Source organism: Odontesthes bonariensis, chromosome 20 (genome assembly GCF_027942865.1).
Source record: "Odontesthes bonariensis isolate fOdoBon6 chromosome 20, fOdoBon6.hap1, whole genome shotgun sequence".
In the NCBI taxonomy this organism is placed as follows: domain Eukaryota; kingdom Metazoa; phylum Chordata; class Actinopteri; order Atheriniformes; family Atherinopsidae; genus Odontesthes; species Odontesthes bonariensis.
In genome coordinates, this window is record NC_134525.1 from 1,903,115 (window position 1) to 1,920,435 (window position 17,321).

At 41.6% G+C, this 17,321-nt stretch overlaps 1 protein-coding gene across 1 annotated transcript; it reads right to left on the reverse strand.

The window, feature by feature from the left end:
- Positions 1 to 354: 354 nt before the first annotated feature.
- On the reverse strand, positions 355 to 9,542 carry LOC142370148 (uncharacterized). Its single transcript, XM_075452594.1, has 4 exons — positions 9,295 to 9,542; positions 5,023 to 5,108; positions 1,375 to 2,207; positions 355 to 1,141 (listed from the first exon to the last, which is right to left on the reverse strand). Exons 2-4 carry the CDS (start codon positions 5,038 to 5,040, stop codon positions 946 to 948), a joined length of 1,047 nt encoding a protein of 348 aa, XP_075308709.1. The 5' UTR covers positions 5,041 to 5,108; positions 9,295 to 9,542; the 3' UTR covers positions 355 to 945.
- Between the last annotated feature and the right edge of the window lie 7,779 nt (positions 9,543 to 17,321).

The following is a 17,321-nucleotide window of genomic DNA, read 5'->3' on the forward strand; positions in this document are numbered from 1 at the left end:
TGTAAACAGCCGGTATTTTGTCAGGTTTTCAACATGTTGGGGATCTAAACGACTACTTTCTCACCTGAAAATGTTTCCAATGTTGCTAAAGTTTACAGAGTTTAGAACCCTGCTTACATCCCATATCGTGAAAGTCCTTGAGACTTATCAACTCACCTCAATATGCAAGTGAACACCTTTCAGGGCCCACTACGGTTTGCTTATGGTCCTGGGGTTGGCTTCAGGAAGACCACTCAACTGGACAACGGCAGCACTGTGAGGATAATGTTCTTCGATTTCCCCAGTGCTTAAAATACAATTCAGCTTGCGCTGATATGTAAGATGCTGCAGAAAATACAAGTGAATGCCTCCAAATGGTTTATTGATAACCTAACAAATCAAATTTATTTATATAGCACATTTCATGTACAAACAGAACACAGATCGTGAGACTGACGGGTTGTATGTCAGAGAAGGTGTTCAGCAGCTCCTCACTCCGTACACCTCAGACTTCTGGCTTACCTCAGAGTCCTGCCATCTCCAGAAGCACTCGGATGACTCTGCAGTTGTTGGGTGCATCAGTGATGGACAAGAGGGAGGAAACGAGGAACTGGTCGACTGCTTTGTGGCGCGGTGTGGAAACAACAACTGGATGTACAGATTAGTGTGCCTCATCCGCTATTCTCAACATGTTGTAAAGAAAACGCAGCGATTTCCAGAGTGTATTTTTATTCTGTGCGCCCTCGATACCCCGTCCCTCACACTTTCAGCATAAAGCGTCTGGCTGCGATGCGCTTAACTGAACAGCAACTGCAGAAAAAGAGCTGATCAAACAGTCCGCATATCCTGCTGAATATTTATGGCATTTACGTGTAGGAAGGAGAGGGAAGTCCAAGACAACACGTTAGTCAATTAATGTGAAGTCTGATCTCAAGGTTCTTAAGTTTGCTGAAGACTTCGTTGACTTTAAATGAAGTCTGTGTGGGGAAACATGTCCCACATTCGTGGCAGGGGATCAGTCTTTTCCAGTTTGCATACTTTGATGTCTTTGTAGGGTTCTTTGCTGGCTGAAGGTTCTTCAACACTGGTCACAATGGTGTGGCTTACTATAGGCACAAAGAGAATGGGGCTGTGAACTGGCTCCATCTCTGCCGCTCTGCTTCTAAAATAAAACAAAAACAAATAAAACAGTGGAAGTCAGGGTCTCCAGCATGTCTGAAATGATCATCTTTACTTACAGCTGATTTAAAAAAAAAAACTGGAATATTTTTAATTTGATAGAAAAGAGTTCACCGAGCAGCACATTTCTGACTGATGGGTTTAGATAAAACAATGTAGTCAATTAAAACTAATCAGAAACATATACAAACTTCCATTGGACTTATTTTTACACACCTATTGGTGGCTGCCTTGAACAAAGTCTCTCTGCTGTGCGTCTCTACGTGTCGTTTGCGATCACTTGAAGATTTAAAAGTCTTTTCACACTGATCGCATTTGTACGGTCTCTCCCCCGTGTGGCTTCGTTGGTGAACTTTCAGGCTGCTGATCTGTCTGTAGGCTTTCCCACACTGGCCACAGCGGTATGGTTTATCTCCAGTGTGGGTGATTTGGTGGGCTTTTAAGTGCGAGTACACTGCAAACGGTTTGCCACAGTGGTCACAGCAGTACACATCCTCTCCTGAGTGCAGGCGTTGGTGTGTTTTTAGGTTTCCTTGTTGACTGAAAGTTTTTCCACAAAGTTCACAGTGGTATGGCTTCATTCCAGAGTGGATAATTTGATGAGTTATTAAGTTTCCCATCTGATTGAAAGTCTTCTCACACAGACCACAGCTGTAAGGTTTGACTCCGGTGTGGATGAGCCGATGTCTTTTCAAGTTTTCCATCTGAGAAAAAGCTTTCCCACATTCTTCACACCTGTAACCTTTTTCTCCAGTGTGGATGACTTTGTGTTTTTTCAGGTGACTCTTCATCTTGAAAGCCTTCCCACATTCGTTACAGGAGAATGGTTTAATTTCATTGTGAGTGAGCTGATGAGTGATAAGGGATCCCTTCACATTAAAAGCCTTCCCACACTGATCACATATGAATGGCTTCATTCCACTGTGCATAAGTTTGTGGCTCCTGAGATAATTAGCAGTGCAAAAACTCTTCCCACACTGATCGCAGTCATGTGATTTCTCTTTGTTTGTGGCTCTCTGAGGTCTCGCTCTGTTTTTGCTTTTATGTTTCTGTGGAGACGGAGAAAGAAACAGAGGCAGTAAGTTAAGTAAGAGGGAAAACCTTACTGTTTACAACACCACAACAGCTGATGATGGTGACGGAAATGACAAGACTTTCCACTTTCAGTCAAAACGTTTTTCTTCTTCAAATCTGCACTGAAAATCTCAAAGTGATGAAGAGAAGAACCTGGAAGGGTTTTAATCTTACAACGGCTTTTAAATTCATGCATTCGATATAAAGGGTGTGTGACATCACACATGTGGCACCGAATTAAAACTGAACATGAAGTCCAATTTGATAAAACACTGAACGATATCGAATATCGGCTAAAAATACCGGTCCCCAAGCCAGCAGAGAGACCAGGGGCCTCATGTACAAAGCGTGCGTACGCACAAAATAGTGGCGTACGCACCTTTTCACGTCAACGATCAGATGTATAAAGAACGAAAAGACCGTGGAAATGTGCGGTGCCTCACGGCAACTTCGGGGCTGGCGTACGCACGTTTCTGCAGCTGTTGATTCTTTGGCGACACCTAAGGTGATGTTGGGAAACTGTTATAATAAATAAATGTGAAAACAATTTGTCCTCAGACAGTGATGTGCACATTTGAGACACATGAACAATTAATACTGATAAACAATTAATACACCCATGTGTCTGCATTTACACGAGCGGATATAAAAGCAGCGCAAAGTGGTGCAATGCATACCATTAAAAACAATGGCTGCTTTAAAAGTATTAGAAGACTTTGCAAATGGTGCAATTCGAAGAGAGCGTGTGTTCAGAGACAGAGAGGATTAGCTGGCATATGATGGCGACTCATTAGCCGTTTTGAGGGAAATCCTCCTGGAACTGTGCGCAGAGCTGCGGCCGGCGTTGGAGCGCAACACAGCGAGGAGGCATGCGCTGCCTGTGCCCACAGGTGATGTGCACACTGGGGTTCCTATAGCAACCGGGGCATTCCAGAGGGAGCTGGCCAACCGATTGGGACTGTGCCAGTCTACCCTGAGCCGAGCCATGCCAGCCATGTGGGACAGAATTATCTGCATCTCAGCCACGTATATCAAATTCCCAACAGGCCAACATTAAAGCTCAATTTGAAGCGAGAGCCGATTTTGTAATCGGAGCTATCGACTGCGCACACATTGCTATAAAAGCGCTATCACATGATGAATTTGTATGTTAACAGGAAATATTTTCATTCATCATTATGTATTTTCATACATATTTTCATCAGATCATATGTGATGCGTAAATGCAATTAACCAACATTGTGACGAGGTGGCCTGGTTCAACGCACGATTCATACATTCTGAGTAACAGCATCGTTGGGAACAGACTTACAAGCTGGCACTGTGCGTGATGGCTGGCTTCTTGGTGAGTAACTTCATTCTTGTAATGGTCCTAATATTATTCCCAGTGACGCGCATTGAGTATGTGCGCCCCCAGTTTCTATCCCATCTTCACAGCATCATTATTATATTATATATAAAGTTAGTTTCTTGCTGTTTTTTGCTGGTTAAACTTCAGTTTAAGATCTTTCTAACAAGCCCCTGATCGTCACTGTGGGCAAATGTTAATAACCCTGTGCGTAAAGTGTGAAATGTCTTCATCAGCTTCACCTTTTCCCCGGCACACTTCTGCACGTTACTGTATGAACACATTTGTTGGGAGTTACACAAAAACATTGGTATTTAGCTTGGGGGTAATCACATGAGCTCCCACCACCCCATGAGAGAGCAGTGTCACCCATTGTTGCCCCGACTATCTGTTCAAACAGAGTCGGTCACCCCCCCCCCCCCCCCCCACCCGCCTGTTTTGGCCACACTGCAGCGGTGGGCAGCCAGTCTCCGCTTCACCTCCACCTTAATGACCTCTGACCCCACAGCATTGACAGCCTCAGGCTCTCCCACCCACTCCTCTTGCATTTGCTGCTTATGCCGGATGACAGCGTGCCAAAGAGTACATTTTTGCGGGCCTCCACTTCGGACAGTAGCACTTCCAATTCACTTTCAGTGTAATTTTTCTTTTTTCCCGTCTTACTCATGCTTTTTTTCTTTATTTTCTGACCGTACACAGAGGGGAATCGCAGGTGCAGGGCTCATTTAAATATGATTTGCGTATTTAAGTAGGGGCGTGGACAGGGAGGAGTCGGGTGCTCCGACATGTGCGCTCAATTCCACGTTGATTGGGATGTACAAAGGAAATGTGCTTGGATTAATGCGTGCGCACAGATTCGTACATCCGACGTTGGAGGTCATTTTGGTTTGAGCGTACGCCATGTTTCAGTAGGAAATCCACGCAAGTCTTTGTACATGAGGCCCCTGGTTTCTCCAGAGAGTCCTGGCTCTGCCCCGAGGCTTCTTCCCCCAGGAGGTGTCTGAAAGGCATCCTGACGGAGGAGGAGCAACGAAAGTATTGTGGAAGCTCATTTTACAGTAGATCTATGATAATTTGACAACTCGGCTCTATTCACCACGACACATCAGTACAATGACTGCATCACTGCAGATGCTGCCCAAATCCACCCATCAGTCTGCCACTCCTGAACAAAACCTAGGGAAAATTAAACTCATTCTCAACCTGAAGTGGGCAATCACATTTCCAATGAAGGCGTCATGGCCTCAAGACTTGGAAGTGCTAAAAGTATGAATAGATGATCCTTTAAGTTCAGTAAATGTGTGTCTTACTTTGTACTTCATCCAAAAAGAAATTGCATACCCATCAGCTATCAGTTGCTATTTTCTCTAAATAGCTGGCATCACCTTTGAAAACTCAGAACATCTCGCTTTGTGTAACAGATTATTTGACATTTTTCTCACCTTTTCTGAAGAAGACATTTTGCCTCGGTAGCGGCTGCCCTGAAAGAACTGATCCTCCTTGGTCACACTCGCTCTCCGACATCCACCTGTGACATCAGATCTCGTTTTTAGCCTCAAACTGTATTTTACAAAGAGAAGGACAGATTTACACTCAAACTTTGATTAATTTAAGATTCAGTCCTAAACAGAAAATTACGCTATTTCTCTAAGTTCATATTAAAAGGCTGCTTACATTTAACATTTCTCACTGGAATACACTGTGTATTCTTTTGCTCTAACGCATTTTTCTTCCCTCATGCTTTGTTAGAACAGCCTGTTAGAAGCCCTGAAATGTCATATTGGTGCATCTGCAGCCTTTGAAGGTTCTGGAAATCCCTCCAGAAAAATAAAAAATAGTTTGCTGAACTGAATTCTGTGTTTTTCTGACAGCCCCTGTCACTTCTCTGTCAGTAACATGAAAGCTTACTACTGTGGCTCTCATGTATGGCATCAGAGGAGCAAACGGGCCAATTATCTAAGGATGCATAAACAAGCTTTGCATGCAGAGGTTTCATTCCTGTTGAGTTTAGTTTTTTTATTGTTTCAGGTTTGTTTACATCTTCCTGTATATTTGTTTTAAGCAGCATGTGATACAAATACATAAATTGACAATATCTAGGTAGTAATGTTTATTCTAAATCTGATTCTGAAGCTACAGCCCTGCTTCACTTCCCCTGAGGACACGTAGCCATGTAGCCTAGCGTGCTAACCTAACTGTTTGGTTTACAGCCTACACACTTCACGTTTCCCCTTGCCGGAAAACTCTTTCTGTAGCAGCATTCTGCGAGCAGACTGAACGTCGTTAATGATGATTCTGTCTTCACCAACACGTTAACAGGACAAACCCAATTTTTGTGCTTTCATGATAGAACTCCAGATGTATTTCAAGTCAATTTCCTCCTCTAATAACAAGAAAGCTATCAAAACTATAAATCTAGTCTCCCACTTTGAAATCTTTAACTCAGTGTAATCCTCATTGTTCATGTCCCCTGGTATATTCTCTCTCTCTCTCTTCATTTATTATTTAAACTACTTATGTATGCATTTATTTTGGTATGCTTATTTGTTCTTCATTTATTACTAATGATACTTGTCATGTTTTTGCACTGTTTTTGTATCTTGTAAAGCAAAATAAAGTTGTATTAAAAAACAACAACAACAAAAAAAACAGTACCTCCTCGACCAATGAGCTGGCAGCGTATTCTGGTGTGTGAATATGCTGCCAGCTCATTGGTCACAGAGCAGGGGCCCGTTGCACAAAAGCAGGATAAGGGATTAAGCCGGGATATGTTGGCTATCCTGGATCAACTTATCCGTGATCCGGTTGCACAAAAGTGGGATATGTTCAGACGTAAGTTGCCATGGAGATTTATTCTGTGAAGCTAGCCTGCTCCAGACCAGGCTAAGTTCCAGGATCTATTTAATCTCATTCCTTATCTCAGTCAGCGGTCGCCACAAATGGAAACCAATATTTATTCCACTGCCTAGAACATATTGTTAAAACATTTAACTATACCCACTATCATTATTGAAACATTTGTGATCATTAATTACAATCATTTTAGATAACTGATGATTTTAGATGAACCACTAGATCATTTAGTTTCCCACAGACTACACATAAAGAACATCACCATATAAATATAAATACACATTAGAGAGTACCATGATGTTCCTTTATTGAACAAGGATGAATCAAAGCAAGTAAACCATCAGCTCCTTTCAAAACTGAAGTCACACAGTGCTCTACAAGACAAAAAGCACAGAATCAAAGCATGCAGTTTGAGACAAACTGTTTGTAAAAATGGGCTATACAAATAAAATTGCCTTGCCTATACAGCACAAAAACCTAACAAAAACTCCTCTGCCATTGCAGGCCCAACTTAAATCAACATGCATATTAATTAAAATAATTTAACACATATTGGTCTCTGACCAGCCGACCACAGTCGTCATCCGGGAAGATGGCAGGAATGTCCCAGTCTATGAGAGCTGGCACTCTGGGGGCCCTCTCCTTTCTCAGGCAGGCCACATTGTGGAGGACAGCACAGGCCACAATGATATCACATGCCCTGTCTGGGCTGACTCTCAGGTGGGTCAGACACTGAAAGCGTGCCTTCAGTAGGCCAAATGTCATTTCTATCCGGGCCCTTGTTCTGGCATGGGCATGGTTGTATGCCAGTTGTGCCTCCAGAGGGTCTGCAAATGGACTGAGCAGAAAAGGCTGGCAGGCATACCCTCTGTCACCCAGCAATACACCCAGGAATTCACCTGAGAATACAAAATGTTACCATCACAACCTCATAAGTAGTGACAGTCTTAACACAGCCATTATGTTAAAAGTGGTCATCAATAGAGGTTCTGTGGCTCACCTTGTGATAGGCGCCGATAGATCTCTGAGTTCCGAAACACTCGGGAGTCGTGGACCGAGCCGGGCCACTTTGCCACAACATTACTGATCAAATAGTCAGCATTGCAGACCATCTGAAATGATAAGATGTTAAACCAATTAATGCACATCACAGGCAATGTACAGTGTTCATTAATTAACTTTATCAAAAGTCATGTTCACCTGTACATTGATGCTGTGGAAGTTTTTCCTGTTCACAAAATCCCCCTCATGGCCACCTGAGGGGGGTTTTATTTTGATGTGTGTGCAGTCCACTGCACCAATGACATTGGGGAAACCTGTAATACGATGCAATGAGTATCTTACTCTGAATGTTAACATTGTAATTGTAACTGTAATTTTTTTTTTTTTAAATTCTTACCTGCAATCCTATAGAACTCCTCCTTGATGTCACAGAGTCTTCTATGCCCAGGGAAGGAGATGAAGATGCTTGCAAGTCCTTTAATTGCGTTTTTTTTTCACTGCTAAAACAGTACAGGCATTGTGTGGGCAGGCACATTCTTAATAAAAAGTTGCTGCCATGTCCATTTTGGTTGCTTGCTTGCGCTTGACTCAGAGCGCGGATCTCGAAAACACCTGAGAAGCTATACAGAATCATACGCGGCGGACAGCACAGCTTTATGCCAATTACGCACACAGGCTCCACACCTCCACACGCATCGCGTCTGCAATCATAACTCATCAGGGGAAATCACATTTTGCCAATATTTTAAAGACCCCCCAACATTTCCCAAATCATGTTCTCGTGTCAGTTTCAGGGGGTCTCGGATCCCCCGAGTCCCCCGTAGTTCGAACACTGCCTAATTGTGATAGTTTCAGTGGAGTGGTGAGTGTGATTTGTGCACTACTTACGCATTCAGGCGGTCAGCAATGGTTTGCCACGCTTGCTCCCTTTGTTTTTTAACTGTGGCAGTATTTCCTTTTTGTTTTATTTTCTCCGTCACCTCTTCATATGCTTCCATTAATAATTATTGCTCCGCTGGGGAGAAATACGCCGCCCTTGTTGCCATGGTGAATCAGTGAATCTATGATCGATCGTGGGGTCTATTTAAGCAAGCCGTGTGCAGCACTTATCCAGGATCGCTTTCACCTGGCTTAATGAATCCGTGTCTGCTCATCCTGGCTTGGCCTTTGTGCAACCAACTAAGCCTGGGCGCCATGTTTTGGATTCCTTGAACCTGGCTAAGTAATTCATCCTGGATGTCTAAATCCTACTTTTGTGCAACGGGCCCCAGGACAGGGCCTGCACTGTGACCAATGAGCTGGCAGCGTATTCTAGTGTGTGAATATGCTGCCAGCTCATTGGTCACAGAGCAGGACAGGGCTTGCTCTGTGACCAATGAGCTGGCAGCGTATTTATGGTGTGTGAATATGCTGTCAGCTCATTGGTCACAGAGCAGGACAGGGCCTGGGAACAAGTTTACCGTACATTTTCATTTAAAGCCCCGTTATTCATTTCCATTGGCATGATACTGACTATTTTTAGACTCTCACAGTAATACGGGACAAAGTGCGTCCCTTTTCAGCTCAATACGGGACAGGTGCTGTTGTTTCTAAATACGGGACGATTCCGCTTTTCAAGGAACGGTTGGCAACCCTAACTGGAGGAGCTAGCGATTAGCTCCACGGCTAAACGTTTAGCTGCTGTGGTCGTAACCGTTATTTCCTCCAAAGACTCTCCACTTGCTTCAGCTTATTTTTTACATTAAACACATCTGACCTCAGAACAAAACTCAAGGAGAGAAGCAGAAGACAACATTCAGGAAACAACATGATGCATTTAAGATGAATCCAACTTGTGCTAACGTTAGCTTGGTAGTTACCTTTGAACGGCTCCAGGAAACAAACTCTGTTATGAAGCTGGAACACTTTTCCGACAAAGCAGAGAGCGTCTAAATTCTAATCCAGCACCCAAAAATCCTCCATGTCACTCGTTTATTTTGAATTTCCGTAACATTAAGAACCGTTTAAACCACAAATCTCCATCTTCGCATTCTCTCTCTATTTCGTTTTTTTTTTATTGGCGGTTGGTAAACAACTTAAAGAAGCATTACCGCCACCAACTGGTAAGGAGTGTGGATCACATCAAAAAAATAAAATAAAAATGATTTGTAGCACATGTCATGTACAAACAGTTCAAAGTGCTTTACATAAAATAAAAGCATTGCAGCAGGGAGTGGAAGAAGCATTAAAAATACATAAAAGAATATAAAGAGAAACAAATAAAATAATTTAAATGAATTTAAAAACAAGCAACAGTCCAGATAAGTTCAAAGATATCGTGCAGATTTCATGCATAGACACATGAGAACAGAAATGTTTTTAACCTGGATTTAAAAATGTCTCCATTTGGTGAAAGTTTAATCTCCACTGGCAGTTTGTTCCACTTGTTTGCAGCATAACAGCTAAATGCTGCTTCTCCATGTTTAGTCTGGACTCTGGACTGGACCAGCTGACCTGAGTCCACATGACAATTATATATACCTATATTTATATATACTTGTATATATATATACACACATATCCACCCTTATATCTATATATTCCTACACTGTTACATATTCCCTACTCATATACACTCATTTATATACTCTTATATATACTAAATTCTATTATACAACCTACACTGTTTTAAATAATAAAAAAATAACCTGATATCCTCTGTTTCCTGATTCTTTTTGCAATAAATCTACTATATCCAATTTCATTTTCACCCTACTAAGATTTCTAATTAAATTATTTCTCTGAGCCTGATAATTCCAACAATATAAAATAACATGTTCAATTATCTTCCCCACACTCACATTTCCCTGACTGATGTTTTCCTATCATATATAGGTTTTTATTCAATCCATTATGTCCAATTCTAAGTCTTTTTATAATTGTCTCTTCTCTCCTACTTCTTTCTGTTCTTCTCATTTTCCCTATTTTCCTTTGTATTTATACAACCAACGTCCTTTTCTTTCTTCCTCCCATAACTTTTGCCATCTCTCTTCCTCTTCGCATTCTTCTTCTGCTATTTGTTTTTAATAGGGGTTAGCAAACAACGTCATCGTGCACTACCGCCACCAGCTGGTGAAGAGTGTAGCTCCAGACAGCCGCATCTGATCTGATAACTTACATCTCCTGAGCTTCTTCAAAAAATCCCTGAAGTCAAACTGTACTTTTTTCTTTATAAACAATTAATGTTGCTGCAGAAATACTATTTTCTGTCTGTCAAACTGTGTTATCTTTGGGCAGTTTCCCCGTATTTACTTACATAACGGCGCAGTGACATCAGATTGAGCTGATTATTGGTAAATCCATTCCCAGTTTCTCTGTGAAGGAAGCAGTTCTAGTCTTAGAAACTATTTTCACAACACCCATAACATCCAGACCTTACGGCAGAGACTGAGGTGGTTTTGCACATCTGGAACAGCTGGGTCATGTGCATTTTTTTCTTTTTTTGCCAGTGTATTTGATCTATTTTTAAAATATTATGGTCTGTATATTACTTTTATCTGTCATATTTTAATCTGTTCTTACCTTACGTGCCCAAAGACTACGGGTGGAAATGATCAAATGTTGCTACAACCTGGCACAAGGCATCTCTTCTCTCACGATTAATGCTTTTGTGCATTGTCCCTGTTTTAAATAAATAAATAAATAAAGGAAATTAAAGGAAATAGAGGCAGCTGGTACCCCACTCACAAAAAGTCGGTTTGTTGGACTATTTCTGGGACATGGTTCAGGCTCTCGGCTCCTTCTAATTTCCCAGGTGAGAGTGGTTACCAAACAGAAAGGCTGCAGGATAGTATCTGACTCGGCGGTTTCTGAAGAGGAAAACCGGCTTGACAAGGCATCGGGTTTGATATTATGAGGTCATATTGTCCAAAAGACAAAGCCAAGCGTGCCGGATGAAAGTTCAGTCTTTCAGCTGATCTGAGGTAAGAGAGATTCTTGTGGTCTGTGCACACAAGAAAGGGAAACTTCTCTCCTTTGAGCCAGTGCCAACATTGCTCCAGAGCTAACTTTATAGTGAGAAGTTTGCTGGTATTGGGGGTTAGCACCATTGCCTCACAGCATGAGGGTTGCTGGTTTGAATCCCAGCGGGGGCCTTTCTGTGTCTTGTTTGCATGTTTCTCCGTGCATGCGTAGGTTTTCCCACCTGGTTGGGTTTATTAGAGACTTTAAATCGTCCCGAGGAGTCAGTGTGAGCGCGTATGATTGGGATTTTTCTACATATTTCTGTTTTGTCAATTTAATAACAAAAACTCGAAATAAAAACAAAGAGAAATACTTTCCTTAAAAGTTGTATTTGTTCTGAAAACCTACATTTGTTCTCACATGAAACACGATGAACGCTCCAATTTATTATGATCCTGGAAATCTCATCACAGACTTCCTCATTTATTGACAAACAGCAACAACAGAGTCTGTGATAAAGGAAGGTCTGAGAAACAACAACATACAGACACACCAGCACCAGGATCCGGCTGATGTTTAGAGCTCAGAGAAGTTTAGATTTTCATATTTCTGTGAATCAAACTCCTCATCAGCAGTGATATCCTCCATGGCTGCACAGACACAGGAAACAGCAGCAAATAAACAGAAGAACTTCCACTTTATTTGAGCTCACACAACTCTGCTGAGTCTCCAGTCCATCCGATCCTGATCCCAGCGCAGAGCGGCTGAGTGAATGTGGTCTGCACTCTGTGGAGGAGAGTCATGGTTCCAGAGACGCTGTAGAAGGACAGAATACCTGCTCTGTGATCCAGGTACACTCCCACTCTGGAGGAACCAGGACCTGAGATGGAGGTTTTCATATTGTTGGACCTAAATTCATTATGGGTTTGGTAACATCTCAGTGCCCAGGACCTGTCATTAAACCCAAACGCACATTCATTCACCCCTCCTGCTCTGCTGATGTTCTTGTATGCGACTGCTACATCGACTCCTCCTCCTCTCCTCTCCACCTCCCAGTAACAACGTCCAGTCAGACTCTCTCTGCTCAGGACCTGCCAACAGCCAGAGAATCTGTCTGCATGAGCAGAATAAGACTGTTCTTCTTTCAGCACCGTCACTCTTCTGTTCCCCTCTGACAGCAACAGACGTGTGTGGGCTGTGTTTGGATCCAGAGTGATTTCACATGAATATCTTAAGAATCCAGCTCTGCTCTCTGGTTCTGGTTCTGGTCCTGGTTCTGGTCCTGGTCCTGGTTCTGGTTCTGGCCCATCATAATGAGGCTGAAGGTGTTCCTCACAGTAAGAGGCCGGACAGGATAAACAGGACTCGGTGGCCATTTCCTCCTTTTGGCCGAGCAGTGTGTGACGCTCAGAGCAGAACCAGCGTCTGTGCTGCAAAACAAACTCCACCTCCGGTTACTGCAGCTGATCCTCACTGCGTGGGGCTCGATGGCTCCTCTACTGTCACGCGTTGGTTTCACACATACTCACACTTACAGATCAGTTAGGGGAGGGAACAAGGAAGTTGCCTTCATTTAAAGGGACAGCGCTGGTTTCACCTCGATCCAGGCAGGATTGTTCAAGCGGTGGGTTGGACGCTCAGAGGCCTCATCAACCTTGTAGCACCCACAGTTGCAGATATGCAACAAGCTTTTTATTTATCTACATTGTTTATTTACATTATAAGAGAGCCCGCAGAAAATACACAAGAGAAGAAGAGAGTCCAGTACATTTGCATGAAAAGGACATTTTTTCTTTACTTTGAAAGTAACCAAATGGAAAAGGATTTAATTCTTTTGTACAACTTGTTTTATTTTTAGGTAAATTTCATTTCCACAAAAAGGAAATGGACCGACAGCAAAGCAAATTTTACATTTTTTTTAGAAAATAACTATATCAATACAACACCGACATCAATGGTCCAGAAATGCCCAAGGCTTTAAAAACAAACTTTATTTTGGAAAAACTTTTATTTGATTGATATGTTTTTCTTTAGTGATGCATGATGTTTCTATACTCTTTTTACATTTATACTTTTATACATATATATAAATATATATATTTTTTCTTCCCCTGGCTAAACAGTTTTATGTATAGAATTGTCAAAGTTTGAAAAAAAAAAAAAAAAAATTTTTTTCACTGGGACAGGGCTAAAAAATAAAAAATAAATAAAATCTGCAGAAAATACGCCAAGAGAAGAGTGTCCGCAGGAAATTATTTTTTATTATTATTATTGAAACGGCACATATTTATATGGAAGCCTGTTTCCGCCACTTAATATAAAAATTAAGATATACTAACTTAGTGTCTCATTTGAAAATGACAGTGTTACATTTAAAGGGAATAAACAATAAGCTCTTAGTTTTGTGATTGAAATTTGATCAAATGTACTTAAGTTATCATTTTATTTTGTCTCCCAGGAAAAAGATTGTTTGTTAAACATTTTTTTATGAAAAAAATATTTTTTTAAATCTAAAACTAGGATTCCCTGGACTGATAGAGGGGGTAGTTGGTGCAGATGTTTGAGTCAATGAACCGTTTGCCTGCAGTTACAACTTTGAGCCACACGAGGGAGCCAGTGAGCCAGGTTACCTCCCGCCTGCAGAGTGAAGAGCTTTCCAGATAAAGTCACACATCCTTCTCCTCCTTGAAGTCACAACTCACAACAGATTTTAAATCCCAGTTCAGAGAACCTCACCCATAGAACCATCACTGCGTACATCTAATTTGATTTAGTATTTGAGATTCTATCAATCATATGTTCTGACTTTTTTAGTAACAACTAGTAAGTGCCCAACTCACACTTGAGGTAACACAAAAGATCTGATTGTAAGAGCCTTCGTGTTGTTGTTGATCTTTTTGTTAGATCTAGCAGTGTCTGATCACTTCTGCATTTCCAACGGTGAGAGCAAATCTGTATAGTTGTATAGCCACCAGGGTCTATTTAAAAAAGCAAACAAAAAGAGAAACAAGGATCTTAAATCATAGAATACAGGAGTCGCTGATCTACCTTGGACTGTATCAGTTAGGTTTTTGTAAATGAATGAGTTTGGTGCTTTAAATAACATGTAAACTCATGTTAAAACACCTGAATCACACCAAAACACAAGAAACCTGCAGATCAAATTAGTAGTTATTTAGCAATTCTGGTACTTGTAAAATTAGACATTTTGTCAATGGAGTCTGGTGACTGTTTTTGGCTTCAACCGCTCGTTTAAAACAGCAAGTATAGCATTTAAAATGTGTTTGTTCTGCATTAAAAAAAGAACATTTTGTGTGTTTTACTTGTTGCTGTTTATTATTACATTTTATAATACGTAGAAGCTTACTAAACAGTAGCTGGTCACCCTGGAAAAGATGAGTCTTTGACTATTCTTTGCTCTATAACAGTTGGTTCTCCAATTGTTGTTAGAAATTCATACTTGAAAGGGAGTCCTGTTAGCCTAGCAAGCTAGACCCGTACAGCAAAAAGCTGTACAGGGGTCTAGTGACGCTGGATAGCAGTGTGGGCGGGATAAACGGCTGTCTGTCAAGTTCAACGCCACGCAATAGGATGGCACAACAACCAATCAGAGCGATGAAGAAGTTTTATGTAGTCAACGCGACGGAATGTACATCGTGGTTTTTAGTCTATGGCCTGAAAAGCTGATTTCGCTTAAGCTCTAAACTCTGTAAACTTTAGCAACATCTGAAACATTTTCAGGTGAGAAAGTAGTCGTTTAGATCCCCAACGTGTTGAAAACCTGACAAAATACCGGCTGTTTACAATTTTGTTCCCACGAATTCGGCGCTAGTAAAGCTAGCCGCAGTGAGCAACGCACTTCCTGTTTTGCCGTTTTGACTGCTCTCGTCCCGTTAACGGAATTTGACCGTTCAAATGCCTTACCGGAGAGTTTTGTCAGCTCTGAGACGAAGATCGGCCCGCCGTCTTCGGTACATCATGCTCGCAATCGACTGGGGATTGCTCTCAGATGTAAGTTTACTTTGTTTCCCTATAAAGCCAAAGAGAGCTAGCTAATGGAATGCAATATAACATACCCTACTGCCTGAAAATTGGAGTGAAAAATGGGCATCATTGAGCAACAAAGTTGTGAATTGATTTATTCTACAATTGATTTTATTTTATATTAAAAAAGCAAAATGGAAAGACTGTTCGCCGGGCAAAGCCATTGTTTACCTGTCTCTGGGACTTTTTTTTACCTCTCTCTGGAACTACACTCTGAAACGTCGCACCTCTGTCGTCATTAGGTAGCCCGGCCTCCGACCCCGCTCCTCACCATTTGATTGGCTCGATTAAGTTTCGATTTTTAGCCTCGCAAAACGACCACAAGTGACTAGACTCACCCCGGAGCAAATTCCATTTGCGGTCGCTAGGGGCGTCTAGATTTCTAGGCTAGAGTCCTGTGGGAACAGCATTAGAAAGCTGCTTTCATAGGTTTTGTTCTGTGTGGACTCTGCAGGTCCATTACGATGGTTTTATTCTGGCTTAACGGTGAAAGTAGAAATGGAAATCCCAGTATTGTTTCTGTGCCTGTGTAAGCAGACTCATGTCATCCTGCAGGAGGCGGTGAAGCTCCACAGAAAGCTCAGTGCGCGTGGTGTTTCTCTTTGTGGAAAGGGACCCCAGAGGTCATCTTCCTTTCCTCCTGTGTGAACCGATGACTCAAACTGTGAGCTAAAGTTGTTTGTGTGCAAGTTATATTTGACTCTTTGTTGTCAGCCACCATCAGCCGCCTCTTTGCTTTGATTTTAGGTCACTTTTGCACCGACTTCCTTAAATCAGTCTAAAAGCAGCTCGGCTCTTTAAAATAGAAACAATTAGTCCCGGCTTGACATTCATCTCTTTCTCTCTTTCATTCCTCCTGCCGTTTCCTCCTCCTCCTCCTTTTTTTTGTACTTTTGCATTTCTTCTTTTTTAGAAGTAGGCCGTCTGATCTGAGCTGATTCGTCAGCTGTGATATCTCTGCTGCACTCGTCTGATTTTTGGCCTCAAACAGGAAGAAAGACTGTTGATTTGTCACCTTTCACAGCCGGAGTGTTTTATGTTTAAGATGTGTTCAAGGATGTGATTGTTCCACATATTTTATAGGAAAAAAAAACATTCAATTAGTTGAGTTTTTTGAAGAGCCTTTTGACTTGAGAGGTTTTGTTGCTGACATGTTTTTTGTTGTTATAACTCATTTGTTGAGATACTCATTGGGCGGCTCGCATTGTAGCTTATAACGATATGGTAACAATAACAATACATCTTTTCAAATAACACACAGCGAATACTGCACAGTGTTAAGTATTTTTATTAAGTATTAATTAAGGCTTAATGGTGTTTCCTAAAGGGGGCTCAGGAAAGTCGAGGACATGCACGCCAGCTTCTGCTCATCCCAGTATTAAGGTAAATGTGGTCTTAACTGAAAATGTATTGGCTGTGTTGTTTAATTTTTTGTGGGATGTTTTATATGTAGAAATGCATATTTGCAAAAAGGAGACTTTAGTATGTTGTGGTAAAAGTGGCTCTAACCTTGATTTTGCTGCCAATGTGGCTCTGGTGAAATAAATAGTGAGTATCACTGCTTTAACTGATAAAATGTTCAATGAAAACTGGAAAAATTAAACTAGAATTATGGTTGAATGAAAGTAGGATGTTCTGATTCTGCTTCGAAGTCAAAAAGAAAATTGTTTGATACCTCTGGAGTATAAGGCCAGAGAACACGGCCATCTTTATTCTGCTACAGGACCAGGACCAGGACCAGGACCAGGACCAGAACCAGGACCAGGACCAGGACCTAAACACATTGTTCTCGGCTACCGTAATTGTTTTGGGGCCATTTTGACATTCAGTTTTTTTCCCAACCACCAAAGATCTCACGTTTTTAACTTTTTGGATGGAGCATCTCCACCTTTGACCCCAG

Coding starts and splice junctions, on each gene's coding strand:
- LOC142370148 (XM_075452594.1), bottom strand. Junction 1,142..1,374: donor TTCAAGGCAGCCACCAATAG/GTGTGTAAAAAT, acceptor GTTTTATTTTAG/AAGCAGAGCGGCAGAGATGG.